Source organism: Arvicanthis niloticus, chromosome 12 (assembly GCF_011762505.2).
Source record: "Arvicanthis niloticus isolate mArvNil1 chromosome 12, mArvNil1.pat.X, whole genome shotgun sequence".
NCBI lineage: Eukaryota > Metazoa > Chordata > Mammalia > Rodentia > Muridae > Arvicanthis > Arvicanthis niloticus.
In genome coordinates, this window is record NC_047669.1 from 35,257,186 (window position 1) to 35,278,779 (window position 21,594).

The following is a 21,594-nucleotide window of genomic DNA, read 5'->3' on the forward strand; positions in this document are numbered from 1 at the left end:
TGGAACTTTTAGTTTTAAAATTAGCAGCGTACAAGATATTGAAACATTATTATGGCATTTTCAGAGTGTGTTTTAGTGGATTCTCTTACCCTGTCATCTCCCTGCTCCCATTACGCCTGATCCCCTTCTTGGAGCCCCTCCCCCAATCTCTTTGCTTCATTCACATACCCTGTGTCCTTTGCCTGCTCTCCGTCTTTTCTAATCATCCATTTTCATCCTTTCTTGGTCTCTTTTATAGCATTTTAGACTTTACCTATATTTACACACACACACACACACACACACACACACCCCAGCCTAGTATCTGCATGTGAAAGAGAACATGTGTCTTTTGTCTTTCCAGAACCATCGCTTTTCCTACAAGCTTCATTGTTTTGTTTTCCTGCAGCTGAATACAATTCTGTGTGTATGTGTACCACTTTTCATTATCCATCCATTATTCATTTAGGCTGGTTCCCTGTCCTTGGTGCTGTATGGGGTGCCGTGGTAACATGGCTGTCCTCCTGTCTCTTTGGGAGGCTATCATCATTTGTGTGTGTGTGGCTAAGAGTAGTAGCATAGTTGGCTTATACAATAGGTTTCTTTACTAGTTTTTTTGAGAAGCTTCCATATTTATTTCCGTAATGGCTGTTACTTGTTTGAACTGCCACCAGCAATAAATAAATAAAATGTCGCTTCTTTCCTTGAATTCTCATGAGCATCTATTGTCAGATTTCTTGATGATAGCCATTCTGACTGGGATGAGATGGTTTCTCAAATTAGCTTTAGTTTGCAATTCCCTGATGGCTAAGGATGCTGAAGACTTTTTAAAACACGTCTTGGCCATTTGTATTTCTTCTTTTGAGAACTGTTCATGTAATAGCCTATTTATTGATTGACAGGTTTTTTTTTTCCCTTTAGTTTTCACTCTCTGTAAATTCTGATATTAGCCTATTTGAGTATAGCTGCTAAAGATACTGTAGCTGTCTGTCGCCTTGGCTGGTAGTTGCTTTGCTTCGCAGAAACTTTAATTTTCTGTAATTCCATCTGGTGATTTTTGGAGTTGGTTCTCTAATAAGAGATCTAGTCTGAAAGTTCTTACCTTATCTTGAAATGTATACTGTATATTTTCCTCTAATAATTTCAGTGTTTTGTTTTGTAAACTAAGGTGTTTGATCCTGTCCTAGCTGATTTTTATACGGGATAAACAAAATGGATCTGAAATTTCTCTAGGAAGGTGTCCAATTTAGCCATCACCGTTCTTTTGAATATGTTGTCTTTTTTCAGTTGCATATCTTTGACATCTTTGTTAGTTTCTATGTTCTGCTCCATTGGTCTCCTTGCCTAGTTTGTTACCTGCATTTATCACTGTAGTTCTGTAGTATGACTTGCAGTCATAAACACAATGCCTCCATCACTGTAGTTCTGTAGTATGACTTGCACACAATGCCTCCAGCTCTGCTTTCCTCCTTAGGATACCTTTGGTCATTTGTGCTCTTCTGTAGTTCCATGTGGACTCTTGGATTGGCTTTCCTTTGTTTTTTTCTAGTTCCTTGAATAATAGCATTGGAATTCTAATATGAACTACATTCAATTTGTAAATGACTTTTGATAATATAGACATTTTCACGATATTAATTTCCTCACATCAGGAGTACGGAATGGCCTTTCCGTTGTCCAGTATTTCCTTTGATGTCCTTTATCAGTGCCTTGAAGTTCTCATTGCTGATGTTTTTCACTCCCTTGATTAGTTCTATTTCTAACCATATTGGGAATGACAAATAATTTATTTTTCTGTGAGTTCATTGTTAGTATTTATGAAGGCTACTGATTGTTATATATTTATTTTGTATCTTGCAACTTTACTAAAAGTGTTGATTTATATTAGAATCTATAGTGTCTTTAAAATATATATATTCATGCCATCTACAGATAAGAATGGTTTGACCTCTCCCTTTCCTGTTTTTATTCCTTTCATGTCTTTCTCCTCTTTTATTGCGAAAACTTCAAGCACTACATTTATTTAGAACAGTGAAATGGGTATCATCTCACTCTTGATTTAAGAGAAAATGCTCTCATTTGTTAGCTGTTTACTACAATGTTGGCTCTAGTGTACTTGCCTTTATTATTTTGCCATATATATATATATATATATATATATATATATATATATATATATTGGCAGTGTGGCATACAGACACACATACACACACACACACATCCATCCAGGACTTTTATCGTAGAGGCACTTTAAAGTTTGTCAGATGCCCTTTCTTCATTCTAGAGATGATGATATGATCCTTAAGTTAACTTATATGGTATACACTTACTGATTTGTGTATGCTGAACTACACCCATGGATGAAACCCTCTTGGTCATAATGTAGGATCTTTTAAATATGTTCTTGAATTTAAGAAATTTGAAATTTTGCACCTATGTTCCTAAGGGAAATTGCTATGTAGTTTTCTTTTCTATTTTTTTTATGTCTTTGATACTAGCATAATAATAGCTTTGTTGGATGAATTTGGTGGTGTTCCTTCTCTTTCTATTCTGTGGAACAAATTGAGGACTGTTGGAATTAGATCTTACTTGAAATTGTGGTACAATTCAGCAGTAATTCCATGTTATCCTGGGCTTTTCTTTGTGTAGAGACTTTTGATTAAAGCTTCAATCTTGTTGCTTGAAATGGGTCCATTTAAATCACTCATATCTTGTCTTTAATTTTGATAAATGATCTGCATTTAGAAATGCATCCACTTCTTAGATTTTTGTAGCTTTTTGGAGTGTGTATTCTTAAAGTATTACTTAATAGAGCTTTGGGTCATATTCCTCTTTGTTTTTCTCAGGTTAGCTAAGGGTTTATCAATCTCATTAACCAAGGTTTTGATCTTTAGTATTGCTGCTTAATCTCTATATCATCACTTTTTTTCTTTCACAAACTTTATTATTCTCTGCCATCGTTGGGTTTGGAGTTGTCCTCTTGCTTTTCTAGAGACTTGAAGGGAATTTATATGAGTTGAAGTGTTGTTTATGAGATGTTTCTCACTTAGTAGTATAAGTGCTTATCATCATGTACAAGATAGTCTTAGGATTACCTTGGCTACAGAAGTTGTTTCTCTCTGGCTTCAAAATACATTGTCTTGACTCTCAGTATTTTCATAGTTTCTCTTCCTGTTGATTACTACTTGTATTTCCTGGTGTTCTGATAAAAGACAAGGAATTATCTCGGCTTTTTTTTTTTTAAGTTTGATTTGTGACTTACTATGTAATCAGTTTGAAATAAGTAGAAGGTTGTAATGGGTTGTGTTGGGAAGTTGTGTAATATTCTTTGTTTCTTTGTCATGTTTTGTTCATTGTTAGGATGGATTAGTCTTAAAGTTTGAGTTCTGTTTCTTCCAGTTCTATATGGATGTTTGTTTGTTTTTCTGTGATTCTAGAAAGGAGTGCTGCATGAAGATCCCCCTTGGAGACCGATCAAGTTTGATGTTGATCTTAGTAAAGTCATCTGAGGTCACTGAGATGTCTGAACTTATTAGGATGATAGTCGGATCACTAATGAGCCACACAACTGATCACATGTATTAAACTTGCTTGTCTTGCTCTGAACTCTATAAACTTCTAAGAGCTGGAGTCAGAATCCCAGTTGCTCACTACTGGAGCCAAAGGCATGGTTCCCAGGTAAACACTGGAGCCAAAGACCCAGTCCCCTGGTGGACTCTGGGAATGTTGGAGTCAAAATATCAGCTATACTGTGAACTTTAGTGCTGTTGGCATCAAAGTCCAGGTCCTAGTAACTTTTACAGTTAGCTTACAGATGGTTGCATTTTTTAATTAGCATTTTCATACATTTATACCATATACTTTGTTCTTATCTGACCCCCTTACGGGCCTCCCCTGACCTTAACCCCTGCTTGCTGGTCCCTTTCTCCCCTACAATTCATCTTTAGTCTCTACTTCGGCTTTCATGTCCCATGTAGCCCATCATCCTCTCCTGTTCCTGCCCCTGTTTCCTTCTCCCTTTTCACACTCTTCTATTTGCATGTTTTACACACACACACACACACACACACACTTAATTATTTACATATATGTAAATGCATGTAAAACAAGAGGGATAGGTAAGGATGGCTTGTTTTGCTTAACAGGATGATCTCCAGTTCTATCTAAGTTCCTGTAGATGTCATAATTTTATTCTTTCTTATAGCTAAATAAAACTCCATTGTGTGTATACACCACTTTTTTTCTCTATCTGTTTATGGGTGTGTGAGCTATATCCTCGACTTGGTCATTGTAAGTAGTGTAGCAATATAAGAATCCCTCAGGTTTACTTTGGACTCGTATAGAGCTTAAGTAGTTGTATTTTTAGTTTTTGGAGGGAGGGACATATTTCCTGATTTCGATTGTGTCTATGACAGTGTTGTAGTCTTCTCAGCTGTGCATAAAGATTCCACTTGCCCTTCATACTTAGCAGTATTTATTGTTTTCCTAAAGCTAGCATCCTGACTAGAATGAGATGGAATCTCAAAGTGAAGGATGCTTATCCCTTCAAGTGTTCTTTTATTTCTTTGTCTTTCTGCCTCTGACAACTGTTTAGGTCTGAAGCTCCTTTGTTAAGTGGTTGGTTTGGGATGATTTGCTAATTGGATGATTTCTCTATCTGAGGACTCTGTTCAGTCCTATAGCCCAGTTGTTAACCAGATGAATTGGTGTTTAATTTTTGGAGTTCTTTGTAGGTTTTAGGTGATAATCTCCTGTCCAGAATGTTGTTAGGAAAGGTATTCTCCCATCCAATAGATTGTCTCTTTGTTCGTGGAGCCATTTTGAGTGGGAAAGGGGTCAGTAAAATAAACCTTGGCATACAACATTATTTTGGGGAGAATATGCATGTGTTACTATAATGATGCTTATTTTGTGAACTTGGAGATTTAAGTAATAGAAATAATTCTTACTGTGTTGTGTTTTTTTTTTTTTTTTTTTTTTTTTTTTTCAAAATGTAAGCATACATGAGAAAGAGAAATTGTCCAGGATGTAATTGAATTCCACTCAGTAGAACACAGGTAATGGTGACCATTTGTTGCTTTGGAGCACGGGAGCTGAGAGTGTGCAAACACTGTGTGATACTCATGTGTTTTTAAGCCGGTGTGCCATGACTTGAGTTTAGACAAAGGTTTTTATTTTCCTTTTTTTTTTTTAACATGTCATCATTTTCTAACATAGGAAAACTTAAAGAGGCTCTACTTACCCTGTGTTCAGGGTCTTTAAAATGGTTATTAGTATTTATTAAATATAATAGTGGTCTTCCTCATGTTTTCATTCATATGTATAATGTATTTTGATTGTATTCATCCCCACTACCCTCTCTGTCCTCCTGTTCCCACTGATCTCCAGACTTCTTTCTAAATAGTTCCCCATCTACTTTCATGTCCTTTTTGAGTATGAATATGTGATCCAATGACTTTTATAAGGGTTGCTTTCAGAAACATTGAGGGGTGCTTATATACAAGAGTAGGAATGACTTGCCAGTGTCTATATGTGAGGAGTGGTGGACACCTGAGAGGCAAAGTCTTAAATGAATGTGGGCTGTTGACATGGCCATGGCCACATCAAGGTCCATGGCAAAGCCTGCCATCACCCCTCGGGGGCTAGGTTCAGAGTAACAGCAAAGCCTTTGCCTGGTCCATGAGGATGCTGATACTGTGTGCAAAAAAAAATGACCACCATAGCTTTATACTCTCCCTGTGATATTTTGCAGCCTGAAAGCTGCTTCCTTAATGGAGACTGTTGCTATCCAGGTTAGCTAAACATCCTTGTATAGTTGTAAATCATATCCCTGCCTCCTAATTCAACTGTATAAAGTAAGCATGCTGAGCTTTCCGAGTGCCGCGGTTTCCCCATCAGAGAGCCCATTCCACCCAGCCCCAGCCTTCCTGTCTGTCTGTCTGTCTGTCTGTCTGTCTGTCTGTGAGCATTTGTCTTTTCTTCGTTCTCTTGTCATCTCAGTCAGGTCAAGTCCTTGAGGCTATGCAAAGAGGTAACCTAATACCACAAAGCAAACAAACAAAAAACTGAAAGAACAAAACCCCCAAATCATGTCTGTCTTTCAACTGTAATACCTATTAACTGGCTGTAGGTTTTCAGAGAAGGGTGAGACCTTGTGAGTCCCCCTTCCCTCCACAACAGGACATCAGCAGCTCCAATCTTGTGCAGATCTTCTGTATGTAATCATAGTTGTGAATTCAGTAGAACAATGGCTTTGTCATGCATGGAAGACAGTATTCCACAATACTAAGCCCTGTCTTCGGGCTTAGATGATTTTTCTTCCCTCTTCTGAGTTTTGCAGATGGTAGTACAGTGTCCCATTTATGACTGCACATTCAGTAGTCGCATGTTCTCAAAGTCTTTGGTCCTCAATTTTTGTTATCAGCAAAATGAGGATGCCTTCTCCATCACAGCATTCTGAGTTAGAACTAAGGTATCTATCGTCTTGACAAAGATTCGTTAGGTACTGACTGTGGGCTGGGTGCTGAGGTGGTCAGTGTGGATTCCATGATAAGAGGCTACTTCAAAGTTCTAGGTAGTGAGTACAATAGAGATGACAGGGTGGAGTGGCCTCCCATTTGTCTGAATGCATCCCAGATGCATTATTTATGTCGTGTGCTGTGCTTTGCTCAAAACTCTGGGACACAAGTGTAGGTGTTCCCTCTTCTCAGTACAGAAAGCAAATGAGATTCAAGTAAAGTGTTCAAGGTCAAACACACATCCAGGACTTTAACCTTGATTTCCCTGGCTTAAAAAAAATAGCATAAGATATAATGACTATGAAAACATTTATAAATATGTAAATAATAAAACTTACAATCAGTTATTAATACTTCTATTATCAATGGTAAAGAAAATTTAGGATAGTTTCTCTAAGGCCCTACGCTTTCCCGATTTTGTGATAACAGATTAGCTTAACACTTCTGTAAGTTTTGTTGTCATCAGCATGCTATAAACTGTGTTCTTAGAGATGACTGACTCGAAGCTACCGCAGAGTTCTTCTTGTTAAGTGTCACAAGCGCTGAAGCTTCAAGCAATGCACATTTATTAGCTAACAGTTTTATAGTTCTGATCATGATGTGACTATGCCCTATGTTCATTTCTATGACAAAAATCAAGATACTGACCACAGTCTGTTCTCACTGGGATTTTATGAACCTGTTAAGCGCTCACATAATTGCAGCAGAATTCAGTTTCTTGACATAGCAAAGCTGAGGTCCCTACTTTGCAGGATGTCTGCCAGGGTCTTGTCTCCACTCCTGCGGGTTGAGGCTGTTCTTTGCTCATATGCAAAGCCAGGGAAAGGGACTTTTATCTCATTGAATCGTTCTAATGTTTACAACTTCTTTTTTCCAGGAAGAGTCCAGGGCCCTTTAAGGATCATTCGATTGGACCAACATTTGTCCTTCAAGGACAACCTCCCATTGTTAATGTCAATTGATTGTCATCTTAATTGCATGAGCAAACTTCCTTTTCTAGCTGTACTAGTTAGAGAAACTCCAACATACTCAGTCCTAGGTACAGAAAGAGAGAATTGCATGGGTAATTGTCAGGGATGAGAGGTTACCTTAGAATTCTGACTAGCAAATATAGCCATGTTGACATCCCAGAAAAGCCATTATAATCCTGAAGCATCAAGTCAAGACTTTGGTTGAATCCTCATGTTATAAATTTTATTGTAATCTTTTGCCAAACCTCATTTTGCTATGTTTTGGAGATTCACATATGTATATTTTATAGTATTTTTTATTTTTTGAAATTATACCATTTTCCCTTCCTTTTACTTTTTCTAACCCCTACACTGTAAGCATCCCTCACTCTCTTAAGTTCAGGGTGTCTTTTTATTTGTTTTTTGTGCACACACACACACATGTTTCTAAATATTCAAATGCAAACTGCTAGGTCCATATAATGTTACTTGAATGTATATGATCTCAGGGTTGACCACTGGGTATTGCATAACCAGTCAAGGAATTCTTCCTTGGGGAAAACTCTTTCTCTCACTCTCAGCATTCCCCAGTTGCCAGTAGTTCTTTGTCTGGAGTTGAGGCTCATGAGCTTTCCCAGTCTGAGGTTAGCATGGCCAATGGTGATGTCTTTGTTTAGGTAGCCATGTAGATGAGACACATTTTCACAGGAAATTTCCTGTTCCTCTAGCTCTTAACAGTCTTTCTGCCCCAACATCAGCAAAAATCCCTGAGGCTTGATTGCAGGAATTATGTCACAGATATATCTGTTTGGACTGGGTATCACGCAATCTCTTGTTTTCTGTATTTTGATCAGCTATGATTTTTTTTTCTTTGATGAAGTGTGAGAAATACACTTACTTGTGGGCATACAGACGAATACTTAGAATGTTTTCAGGGATTATACCAGTTTAGTGACTTGGCTTTGGTGGGTTCGCCTCCAAGAGCCATGACTTCACACTAGCCCTGTGGAGTTGGCTAGGTTACAGTACTAGGCAGAGTTTCCTCTTGCTGATCAGGCCTTAGGTCCAACTGAAGAGCATATGGATACCACCGAGGTATACATACCTCTGTTTCACCCCTAGTATTACTGTACCACGATGCTTCTTGTGGTTGTTCACAGGCATCAACTGTTGGTTGCTTCCCTCCTTTGCAAGCTTGCATAGTACCTTCTGATTCCATAGTCCTCAGGGAGGAAGGAGACTTTTGAGCCAGATCCATCTCATGTCCTCTCAATCTTATGTCTAAAGTTCATGCAGTCTTCAGCAACAGGGTTACCTTTCACCTCGGGGAGCCAATCACATGCAACAGAAATAGCCTATAAAGTTTTGGGAGTATCTTGGACAGTCTTTACCAATAACTCAAAAGGAGATCCTCATGCCTGGTGTTGGTGTTTTTGATAGTCTATGGCTTTTGTGGAGAGCATTGTCAGGCCAGAAGAGAAAATGTTATTTAAACAGTGTGTGTGTGTGTGTGTGGGTGTGTGTGTGTGTGTGTGTGTGTGTGTGTGTGTGTGTGGGTGTGTGTGTTTGAAGAAGAGGGATGGTTCCTTCACCTTTTTAGACAGCCCCATTTTGCAGAAGTAGCATCCTGTGTGTCACTAACAGTCAGATTGGAGACAAAGATTAAACACTTATCTACAGACCACACCCTCGTTAGTATCACATCTGTCTTTTTGATATAAGAGGTTCGTTTTCCTGGGGCCATCTTCATGATGAGACATGGGCGGTTTGGAGCACGTAGGGGAGAGTTGTCAGCAATAGCTTGGGTAGAATCAGAGTGAACGTCCTTGGAGTATCTTTCCCAATTCTGAGATACTGTTCTTAGATCATTTTATGCTTAATTAATTTCCTTAATGCCATAGAAAGTCAGAGCTGAAATGGATCTTAGAGACGTGCCTTGTCTCTCACTCCCTTTGGGGAGGAGGAGTTAATGGCACCTGACAACACTTCTGTAAATCAGTGGTTTAATGGACATCTGAATGGGTTTATATAAAACATTGGGGGGGTCTTCCCCTAGTGTTTTTTTGTTTGTTTGTTTTTTTGTTTTTGTTTTTTTTTTTTTTTTTTGGGACAGGATCTAGCTATGTAGTTCAGGCTGGCCTTGAACTCATAATACTTTTGCCTCAGCCTTCTGAGCATTGACATTATAGAAGTGAACCCGCCATGCCTAGCTCAATCGATTCTCCAGTCAGCTCAGTTGATTTTTAAATGTCCAGTTCAGTGAATTGGCATTTCCCCAGAATAACAAGTTAGAGAAAGGTAACACATTTGGGGCTGTGGCAGAAGCAGAAATCTGTGGCAGTCATTTTAAACAAGGAGTTGTAGACATCCTCCTGTCACCCTCCCCCTCAAACACTTGCCACCAGGGAACATGCAGACATCTTAGTGTGGTAATAAGGGCAGAGTATGTGAAATTTTCATCAATCTCTGGCTGATTCTTCTATGTTCCTCCTAATAAGAATCTTGAACCATAATGTTTTTTGCTGTGTATTGTTTTCTTCCGGTCCTTGAACTGCCCTCTTTTATTTCTCATTACTTCTTCATAGAATCTTCCAGGCCTTGAGTAGTCATCGACTCTGTCACAGAAACTCATTCCTGATTTGTCTTGTGCCAGGCAGCTTGCCTGTGACCATCCCAGCTTGCCACTTACTGTTCCATGTACACCATGGCACCGTTACCTCCCAGACACCAGGCACCATTACCTCCCAGGGACCTGCCTGACATGATCCTGTGACCCATCCTGCAGTACTGACAAACATTTTAATTTATTGTGGAATAGCAAGATGGCTCAGCAGATAAAGGTGCTCACTGCCAGGTCTGACTTCATGAGTTCAATCCCCGGGACATACACATGTAGAACAAGAGAACCAGCTTCTGTAAGATTTATTGTACACACACATACATACACACACATTCAGAGAGAGAGAGAGAGAGAGAGAGAGAGAGAGAGAGAGAGAGAGAGAATGAGGTAAGAAAATCAGGTTATTTTCTTTCCATTATAAGAGCCGTTCAATCATTTGTCATCCATCACTCATGGAATTAAATCTCTATGCCTTAACAAGCTGTTAAGGCCCGCCATGATTGTGCCTTCACACACCCTTCCAATCAAGTCTGTGCCACTAGATTCCATCCATGGAGGTCATCCATTTGGCTCCTTGATCTGCTGTGCTTTGGTGTCCCCTCTTCTCAGTCTTAACATGGCAGGCTCCGTCCCACACAAGACTCAGATCAGTTCCTTTTCCTAGAGGCCTTTCCTAAACCACTGCCCAGAGGAGCCTGGCCTCTACTTTTGTTCCATCTTAGGGTCAGTGTCCCCTAGAGTTAACTGCTAATCTGCTATTGTATCAAAGAGAGTGTTGTCTATGATGGGCTTTCTTTGAATGTTGGTAAGATAACTGAAAATGAAGAGACAACAATTGTTGAAAATACCTGTTTTTGCTAATGGATTCCTGCTACTGTGTCCTAAGATTGTTTGGTGTTTAGGAGGAAATGTCAGTGAAGGGACAGGGTTGTCAGCTTAAGTTAAACATGAGATTATGTAGCGGGAGGCATTAGAAAAGTCGGTATGATCCGGCTAGTTCCCAGCTGCCATGTTCCCACTCTAAGTTCCTGCACTAACAGCAGCACCAGCTGGTCAAAAGTGCCAGGCCGGGACCCATGAGACGTTAGCATGGCTGTCGCCTCCACCGGTCTGGTCCAGCCCCCAAAACCCAGAGAATATCTGCCACCCCCATGTAGTAGATATAACAATTCCAGTACCTGGTAGAAATAAGACTCTTAAATGTTTAAGATTAACCAAATAGATTTATATATCAGCAAATTCTCAATACACAAGATGCCCACACAATTGGAATTGTTGACCCAATTACCTAACTTTGATATGAATAACTACCTTAGACTGCTAGAGACATGAGGACATTCATGGCCATCTTCTCTCCTCTCTCCTCTATCGCCTCTCTTTTGTTCCTCCTCCTCCCAACTCCTAGCTCTGCCTATCTCTTCTACGGCCCAGCCACTGGCTCTAGCCCTTATTTTAACAAATCAAGGCGAGCAGAAGGTTCACAAGAAGTCGCCTGTATACTGATTCACTCTTTATCTACAGCTACTCCCAGGAAGTGGAATTAACATCAAAATACAAGACCAGGGCTATCCACCAAAAGATTACATCTGACTATATTTTAGTGTGAGAGCTAGCAGGTTTCTGTCTACACAGATGTGGGATGTGAGAGAGACATGAGTCAAGTAAAATTTAAAAAACATGGTGTGACCATGGCTGAAATGAGGAAGCCTGGTGAGAAGGTTTAGGATGGTGGGAATACTGGAGAGAAGGAGGGATTTGAAAACAGAAGGTACTTAGCTCCTTAATTCACTGTGCCTCTTTTTTCTTTAAGTTAATAATTTTACATATTATGTAGAAATGAATAGCTAACCTATACAACTCAAAGCAGAATAATAGAAGGCCTTGATTAGGAAAAATGAATTGACTGAGCATACTTATCGAGCCATAAGGCTTTGCTCACATCTTTGCAGAAGAATAGTACCTTATTTCTTTGCTGCTAGGATTTGATACTGTATGAAGTGGTATAAAAGGATATTGAGTGACATAGTTGGACATTCAGGATATCTATGAGCATTTCTCTCAGAGATCTGCAACCAATGAGCAACAAAGACTGGCATCCCATTTGTCATAGTTAGGGGTTTTACTGCTCTGATACAACACCATTATCAAAAGCAATGTGGGTTTCATTTCCTTCATTGAGGGGAAGCTGGAGCAGGAGTTCAGGGCAGGAACTGAGCAGAAGTCATGGGTGAGTGCTGCTTACTGGCTTATTCCTCATGCCTTGCTCTCCCTGCTTTCTGATAGTACCCAGGACCATCAGCCTCACCATGGTGCTGGCCACTGTTATCTGGGACCAAAATTGTCAACCAAGAAAAAATACCACAGGCTCACTCATAGACCAATATGGTGGAAGCATTTTCTTAATTGAGGTTTCCTCTTCCAGAATGACTCTAGCTTGTGTCAAAGTGACATAATCCCAGCCAGCACATGGTTACTTCACTAATTTGGAATATTTGTTATTTTCAACAGCAAATATGTTGTGTCTACTGTGACTAGGGCAGAACACTAGATTCTGAAGCACTGGTATTTCCAAGATAGAATTTACAGTTTCATTATAGGGATTGATATAAACCTTTCTTTCATCAGTATTTAGTATGTAAGTTTAATAAAAGAAACACCTGGCTGTCATTGTGAATGAAAGCTCACGAACTTCTGCACTGACACTAAGGGCAGAAGTAATGCATGGCGTTGATTTCAGGCATGCCAGTTCTCTCTTGGGACAGGAGCCAGGAGCAAAGGGGCCCTTCCTCTAGCACACACCCCTGTATAGGCAACTTTGAAATCTTTCAGTGAGTTTACTTGATTTCACTGTTAGAGAAAAATAAAATTCATACATAAAATTTCAGTCCAATGGGATTATCAGTTGAAGTGAAGCATAACATTCTAAAAGTTCTGAGTAAGTCTTATTTGTAATCTTAGTATCTAAGCTCCATACATATAGGACGAGGGGCCAGGATAGATTTTCACTATGCGACCTATAATACCCTTAAACAGCTTTCTTCATAACCTAAAATTCCTTGTGTTTACATTAAACTATCTTTTTGAAGTCAGCAGTTTATAAGTTAAGTCTCCTCTCCCAGAACCAGTTTGAGAAAAGGCTAGGGACACCTTTGTTGGTCTTAGTCACAGTAATCAGAAGGGCCTAGTGGTCCTGGGGGTCCTTTACCTCGTTCCCCAAGTCAGGCTTTATAGGATCACTTACTGTTCCTGATGACTATCAGGCGCACACAGGTATTCAAAAAAACCAACTCAATAACCGCAGTTCACAGTCACTGAGCAAGTGGTAAGCAGCAGCCTTGTGCCCTGTGCATATATAATCTTCAGTAGTAGTAGAAATTCTTCAACAGAATCTGTGTCATTCAAGGGGACTGAAGAATGTCGGTGTTCAGACATTGTCTACAGTCACACAGATTTTGAATCAGAGTTGATTTTCACCCCTGGCAATGAGGCCAGAGCCTGTTGTCCACTGCTTCCAGCCCTTCCTCAGATCATAGGACAGAGGAGTGTGATGATGCATACCCAAGTAACCAGAACTGTAGGATTCCTGAAGAAAATATGTTGTTCTATGGGCCTAGGGGCCTGGGTCAGTGGTTAAAGTGATTGTGATACAAATTTGAGGGTCTGAGTTCAGATCCCCAGCATCCATAGAGGCTGAGGCACAGCACTGGAGACTCAGAGACAGCTAGACCCCTGAACCTTGATGGCCACAACCTAGTCTAATCAATGATATTCAGGTGTGCAAGAGACCCTGACGCATAAAACACATTGGAAAGCTATTGAGAAAGACATCAGACATTAACCTCGGGGCTCCACAGGGTGCACACATCCTACATACAGTCAGAGAAGTTGTTAGTAAGTTATACATGCAATATGTTTACCTCTCTCTGTGTGTGTGTGTGTGTGTGTGTGTGTATGTAAACCATGGCCCACATCTCTAGTTATTTCTATTGTCTACTAGAGTAATAAGGATATATTTGAGACCATTAGCAGTGAGAATAGTAAACACTAATTATGATTTCTGTTTTCTTTCTCCACAGTTTCGTGGTTTTCTCCAAATGAAAAGATCCTCATTGTTATTTTCCCAATTTTGGCTATACTCCTGTTCTGGGGAAAGTTTGGTATTTTAAGTAAGTATTTCAATGCATTTTTCCCATGTATGCATTAGTGATACAATGTGTATTTCTAGGGCAGTGATTCTCAACCTATAGGTCGTGACCCCTTTTGGGGGGTCACATATCAAATATCCTACATATCAGATGTTTACATTAGGATTTGCAACCATTACTCTACTAATGAAGTACCAATGAAATATTTTTTATATTGGGGTCACCACAATATGAGGAACTGTATTAAGTGTTGCAGACTTAGGGAGGTTGAGAGCCACTGTTCTGGGATATGATCGGTGCTCTAATTAGCTCTGTCTAACTAGCCTGTAGAAAAGGGCCCCTGTGCTCTGGGGACCTAGGATGCTGTGCCTCATTTCCCCAGTTGGAGCTTGTCTGTAGACAGAGCCCTGTTTATGCCTGTTTGCAGCCCCTGATAGAGCTGGGCTCTGTGGTCTTGCTTTGGATAACCGAATCTCTGAAGGCCAAACCCAATGCTGTAACTGATTTGCCATCAGTAGTACAGAATTGTCATCACAGGGTAGCCAGTTCCACGCATTCTTGTTCAGGCTGATACACAATAGGATCCACATACCAGCCTTTGGCCGTTCCTCCAGGAACATGCCCCATTTCCTCAATATTTCCATACTGTGTAGTAAGAGAAATTAACTACATTTGTGAAGTTCTGAAGTGACACACTAAACTTTCAAGCTTTAAAAATATAAGATCTATTTGCCCTATAAGCCCCCCGAGTATAGTCACTGAGGACCACCAAACACCTATTCAGGTAAGGAGCAAATAGTGCTAATTAAATTTACTCCTCGGCCTCCGGAGAGGTGAATGCTAGTGAGTTACTGCAGAGGGTGCCTGCTCTGGATAGATGGTTCATGAAGTGCCTTCCTTGGAATGTGAGCCTGTGTGTCCTCCGTGAGACATAAAAACAGATGTGAGATGACTTGCGGTTTATTTGAAAAATTTTGCACAATGCGCGGGGCTGTGGAAATGCTTAGTGGTTTTGGAAATGTCCCCAGGTTATGTCTAAATGGAAAAAGAGGGGAACAAGACCTGACTGTGGCAACTGTCAAGACACCATAGTCCTTTACCTCCAAAACTGCAGACACTGTTTGAAGTCATCTTAGAATTTCAGTAAGCCTCTTATTTTAAGGAAAGGGCCTCAGGCCCTACTCCATAATCACTAGTGTTAGGGAAAGCTTTCAGCCACATTGGCAGACCCAGGCTTTCAGGGCTGTCTTGTGATTCAGGCAGAAAACAGCCTTTTAAGGATCATACAGTGATTTCACTGCAATGCTGTTGAATTTGGGTTGACAGAAGTTTTCTGGTTATGACATTATCATTAGCAATACCATTCTCAGTGGAATGGATCAGGAATGAATCCATTTATGATCATCCATATTTATACACAATAAAACTAATGATTATTTTCTGGCTATGCAATATGTTATGTAAGAAGTCATCAAATCATCTGTTGGCCACGTATCTAGAAATAAGGGTTTTTTTTTTTCCTTCCATTTTCCATTTCTGTCTGTCTTTGTTTCTTTGGTGTTTCTCTTCTATAAAAGGAAATGGTAAATTGGCTCATACGGCTTATGTATTTGTACATGCCCGTGTCCTGGTGTCTTCAGAGTGTCGCCATGGCTGCTTGTACTTTCCTGCCATGGCTGTGTAATGTTTTATTGAACTTTCATCTTAATGGGTATTAAGGAAGTTTCCAAATTTTTATACCGTGAAACTCTGATAAGAGTGTATGAGCTTTTGGACAGCAGGGGTATTTTAAGCCTGCAGATAAACTCTGCCAACATGTGTTGCAGATCCACCCTGTCAATTACAGCTACCTCTGATGAGTACTGCTGTCCACCATTCATCTCAGGGTCCTGACACTGTTATACTTCTAAAAACCCTTCCCCTAATTTGATGTGTGGGGAAAAGAAAACTCTCAGTGTTCTATACGCATTATATTGGATATATATATATATATTTTTTTTAGTATTTTTATTATACCAGTTGCATTTTAAAGAGTATATATATGAATCGAAAGAAATATTTATGGGAAATGTTTGATTCTGGTTCATCTTAAACAAGGGAGGAGCCTGAAAGAATAGAGGAGATAGAATGGTGTGTGGAAGACAAACCTCTGGAGTTGACTCACCCGGCTTGGCCTCCCATTAAAAGTTAAGTAGTTATAATAGCAGCTGAATATTTGAGGAGCTCTTGCTCTGAGGAGCAGTCACTCGCCGTGCCAAGTTCCCCCCCACCGAAACCATTTATTTTCCCACAGGGACTCTGCCAGTGTGTGGCTATTGTTCCTATTTTGTAGATAAGAGACAGGCAGTTTGTCCACAGTCACCCAGCTGTTTCCTGGTAATCCTGGATTTGGACAGTGCTCTTAACCACTAGATTGTGTGCTTGTCTTGAATGTCTGCAGGAAGGATGGATGGGTATCTAGACCACCACTCTGAGCCTGTGAAACTGTTAGGAAGAGAGTAGAATGTTGGTCTCACATGCTGATTTATTCTACCCGTACCCCTGGGGACTACTGGGCACTGAGCTAAAGGTTTGAGGTGTGGTAGTGTGTGCCCATGTCTGTTGGTCAGTCAGTGCCATCAAGATGGTATGTCTGCCTATCTTGTATTTGGCCCCAAATCAATCAAGCAATCAGTCAGTTGATTGATCAGCTGATCACCATTCCCCTTCACCCTGTCAAATGCTCCTTGGTTCTGACATGCTGTCCTACCTGTGTGGTCATGCATTTATGTTAACACAGACCCAAGGCTTTTATTTTCTGGATTTCTAGTTCGTTTTCACCTTTCATTCTGGTCTGTAGTGGACCATAGGACATTTCTCTCAGTGATCTTGCTGGCTCTGCATGTCTGTGACAACACTGCAAGTAGAAGCCCTACACCATTGAGGACAGTTTGTTTACAGAAAGCTGTGTCTTGAAGCTCAGCTCAGGGCACCTGTAGCCTTTCCTCAGTGATGAGTGACCTGAGAGCTCTAAGCTGAAGTAAACCCTTTCCTCCATGGGCTGCACTTGGTCATGGTGTTTATCACAGCAATAGAAACCTTAAGACAGACCTATTGCCTTGGATCAACTCAAGAGTTAGTCATGCTGTTAACCAGCTGTTGTCCTGGCTGATTTTCAGAGTTCTTCACCTATACTGTGAAAATATAAGTTCCTTCCTACATTTTGATGGCTGATAGGTGCTTTCAAGTACTGCATGGTATTGTAGTTCTTTCAGGCTTAAGGCCCAGCTATACATAAAACGCTGGCTATCGGTTCTCTGTTTTCTTTTCCTCTAACCCTGGTCCTATATAGATAGATGATCTTTAGTTTGCACTCAGTCACATATGACCATGAACCTGGCTATGGAAGCCGAGCTCTGCAAACAGTCCGGATAATAGATAGGAAAATTACCGTCATACAGTGGCCTTCAAAACATGTTGTCAAAACAAGCCATGTTGGTGGTGCGGGCCTGTGATCCTAGCGTTACAGAACAAACATCAGAGTTACATAGCAAGAGCCTGTACAAAAATTAAAAATACAGAAAAAAAAAAAACCTTTGAAGACATTAAAGCTTCCCTACTATAGCTGTATTAGAAAATGAAACTAACGGTAATGTCGAAATTAATGCATGGCAAATCAGACTGCTAAAAAGTCAGTATTTAAAATGTTGTGCTAAGCACAGCTTGAAGCTTTTAGTATTGCTCTGTGACTTTGGAAACAGAGCAAACATCCTCTGGTAAACTGTCAGGCTCCCTTGTTGGTTCATATCAGCCTGCAGCATGGCAGCTCTGTACTTCAGTATTCAGGTTTCATAATTCTGTAGTGTGGTGTGCTTTTTTTTTTTTTTTTATTTGATGTGTTTGTGGTTTGGGTTTGCTTTTGTTTTTCATTGTTGGTTTGTTTGTTTTGTCATTTGTTTTCCAGAGTCACATCCTCAGGGACATTCTCATTGTCACATGGTCCTTACTTCATTCACGTTAGTGAGTTCGCCTTCCCTGAGCTGCCTGCCTGTCTCTGTGGTGGCAGTGTCAGCATCCGCCACAGTAGCTCTTCTGTAACTCTGCTTATGGTCTATTTGAATGTCACACTCAGTGTTCACACTTGTCATTTCCTGGCTTGTTCACTCTTCTTGCCCAGTTTCCTTTTATGATGATACACTGGGTGCCTGTGGACTTATCACTGGGAGACAAGGCGATATCATAACCAGGCACTTGGCTGTCTGCCCAAACTGAGTATAACCATGCAATGGCTGGTCAGTAGTTGTGACATGATGACACTTTTTCTATTTATGTCATATTGTGAGTTGTGTATTAAAGATGTCTCATGAAGCATATTTCATGAACTACTCTCTTGTTTCACTTTGGTCATGAAACTTCAGACTGAGTTCCCCAAGTTAAACCATGGGACCCACGCATGCCAGAAATGTGTAACGTGAGAGCAGCTGGGGTTTATTTCTGTGTATTCTAGACACTGTTCATTTACTTTTCCTTCTGATCCCCACTCAAAATTGCCCCACAAGGAATTTAATTATCACTTGGTGCTATTTGGGAAAATGTTGTTACCATCATTGTTGGGAAATTTGAAGAAAGCAATTCTCCGTCACAAGAGCCTTGAGGTCTCACTTAAGTCCTCAAAGCCTAACTCAAAGACTAACAAAGGTAACAAGGCCTTCTAACGCACTTGTAAATGAAGAGATGTGATAGGAATTTTTCTTATTGAATAGGAAAAATAATTCAGGAGAAATAAGGACAAACACTACATTGCAGGGGAGAGTTCTACTCAAACAAGAAGGTAAAAATATTATTCAGACAAATATTATTACAGAAAGTCAGTCTGTGTCCTGCTTGGAGACCCCCTAATCATAATGTGTATTTATGCTAAGTTTAATGTAAATTTTATTCAACAGTGTTAAGCTTTGTCCTTCCCTGTAGTGCTCATATGATCACTAAGCTATGTAGTTATTCACTGACTTTCCTGTAGGAAAAACTGGGCCAAACTATTATAACACAGCATTCTACTCTTACAGAAATGTAGTCATCAATTCCTTTACACTTTCAAAGTCTGGACAACACTGCCCCTGAATATCCTCTGTAGTTCTGGAACCTTCCATTAGACCAGAATAATTTGTCATCGGGAGATGTCAGCTGGACATTCCCTTCTGTTGTGCTCATATATTTGCCATAAAAAAAAAAAAAAAAAAAGCTGTTTTTTTTTTTTTTTTTTTTTTTTTTTTTTTTTTTTTTTTTTTTTTGCCTGTGGATAAGGAATGTGATCTTTTGTAATGTTTGTCCTGATAAACTTATTTCATCAGAGAAGTTGGCTAGGATGTGGAATTTATTACAGTTATCTTACTCACTCACAGCAAATAAACACTTTATACATGGCAGTTCATTTTTCTCCTGCACCATTTCCACAAGGCCTTCATCTATGTGTGTGTGTTTAAATAATGAAATTGTACTTTGATTTTAAAAGTTATCCTATGTACTTTATCAAATTATATTGAAAATAATATTGGTTTCTTCCCCAAAGGACGCCAAAGGAGTCTAAATTACTTTGCCAGAGTTATCAGAAAAGAACAGTATAATAATTAAATCGATGGTTTGTCTCCCTTTATGATTTATTCTTAATCTGATATAAATTTTATCTCCATAGTATACCTTCTGTCTCTTCTCAATAGTCATGTGGCTGGGGACTATTTGAATGTCATGTCTTTTGAGCAAGTGTTAGATTTTTCTAGGTAGCCTACAGTCTGTGTAGGCCTTAGTGGCTGGTTTGTATCTCATTTTTAGAGGATCATAAAAATTTAACATTGATAGATTTGATTTAACCCCAGATTGGCTTGATTATTTTACTAGATTTCTTCAGCCACAACTCATGTGCTATCTCATGTGCTGTGTGTCAGTGGCAGAGACCTGAAAAATCATGTTTGTTCATAAGATTAACCCCTCATTCAGGTTGCTAGAAGAGAGCACATCTTTGTTCACTGGGATTTCAAAGGTTTGGTATGCAAGGAACTAAGACTAGACTAGACCTATGCCTTCTGTGGCTTGGTAGTACTTAATTTTTGTTGAATAAAGCAATGTGTTACTTGTTCCTTGATTTGGACCAATATAGGGGAATGTTACAGCATACACAGTAAAAATTTGTGAATGGTCCCACCTATCCTATAGTACATATGATATGAGATTATAAAGCATATATTTGAATTAGAAGAATATCTAATGTTATGGCTAATACTGTCACATTGTGCCAGGCACAGTGGTACACTCCTGGGATCCCAGCACTTGAGAGGCAGAGGCAGGAGGGATGGAGATTCAAGGTCAGCATGGGTTATACAGAGAGACTACATCACAAAACAACATGTCATATGGTTTTCCTTGATAGTTGCTTTTCCTGTATCTTTCAGCAGTAATGTTAGAAACTTTTTTAAAAATATATAAATTCTGGGAGAGGCATGGCGGCACATACTTTGATCCCAGGCTGGTCTGAAAATTGAGTTCCAAGCCATCCAGGGTTACATAGTATGACAGTGTCTCCAGAAACAAAGCAAGGCCGTAAGTGCCATTATGTCTTATGTATTTTAAGTATCGATTTCAGGAGGTTTGCCTAAGGGGAAGTCTTAAAACATGCACATTGTTGAAATCACACCAATTATTCTGCTACACTACAAAATTACAATAGGAAGTTTGATAAGAACTGGCTGTTAAGAAAACAGTAAATTAAGCTGGGTGTGTTGGTATACAGCTTTAATCCCAGCACTTAGGAGGCAAAGACTGGCGGATATCTGTGAGTTCGAGGCCAGCTTGGTTTACATAGTGAGTTCTAGGATAGCCAGGGCAACATAGAGAAACCCTGTCTTGAAAAACAGGAAGAAAGTGAGAGGAAGAAGAATATACTAAAATTATCTTTATCCTAAACATTTGGTAAATTGCTTTAACTCATGTTGTCTCTGTTGTGTTTTAACATCTTGATAAATTGCATAAGTAGGGATAAATCTACTGGTTACGGAACAAGAAGAGATCACCAGTAGAAGCCCTTGAGATGATTGGGTTCTATGGAATGTCGCTGTAGCTGAGAACACTGGTAACTTGACTAAGTAGATAACCTTCCTTCCCTGCTGTGGAGACCAGCTGAATGTGGCCATTGTGAGCAAACACTATGAGCCAGAAGAGACTCCCTTTGAATGCTTGCTCAAGAAACACAGATGTTCTTCCATTGCCTGGGATTACTTAAGACTCAGTAATACATTTGCTGCAATATCTAATTTAAGAAAATATCTAATTTAAGAAGATTAGGTAACCTGGAAAATAGTAGTTGAAACAGTCACCAGAAACTAGCACAACCTTCAACACATAGATTACCT

The 21,594-nt window shown here is 39.7% G+C and overlaps 1 protein-coding gene across 6 annotated transcripts in view; it reads left to right on the forward strand.

Annotated features, from left to right (window-relative positions):
- Cd47 (CD47 molecule) overlaps positions 1-21,594 on the forward strand; it is a 56,833-nt gene that overhangs the window by 15,098 nt on the left and 20,141 nt on the right. For all 6 annotated transcript variants that reach the window (XM_034514904.2, XM_034514907.2, XM_034514906.2 and 3 more), the window contains one exon: positions 14,144-14,233. In XM_034514904.2, the coding sequence (XP_034370795.1) occupies positions 14,144-14,233 (90 nt within the window). The remainder of the gene's footprint in view (positions 1-14,143; positions 14,234-21,594) is intronic.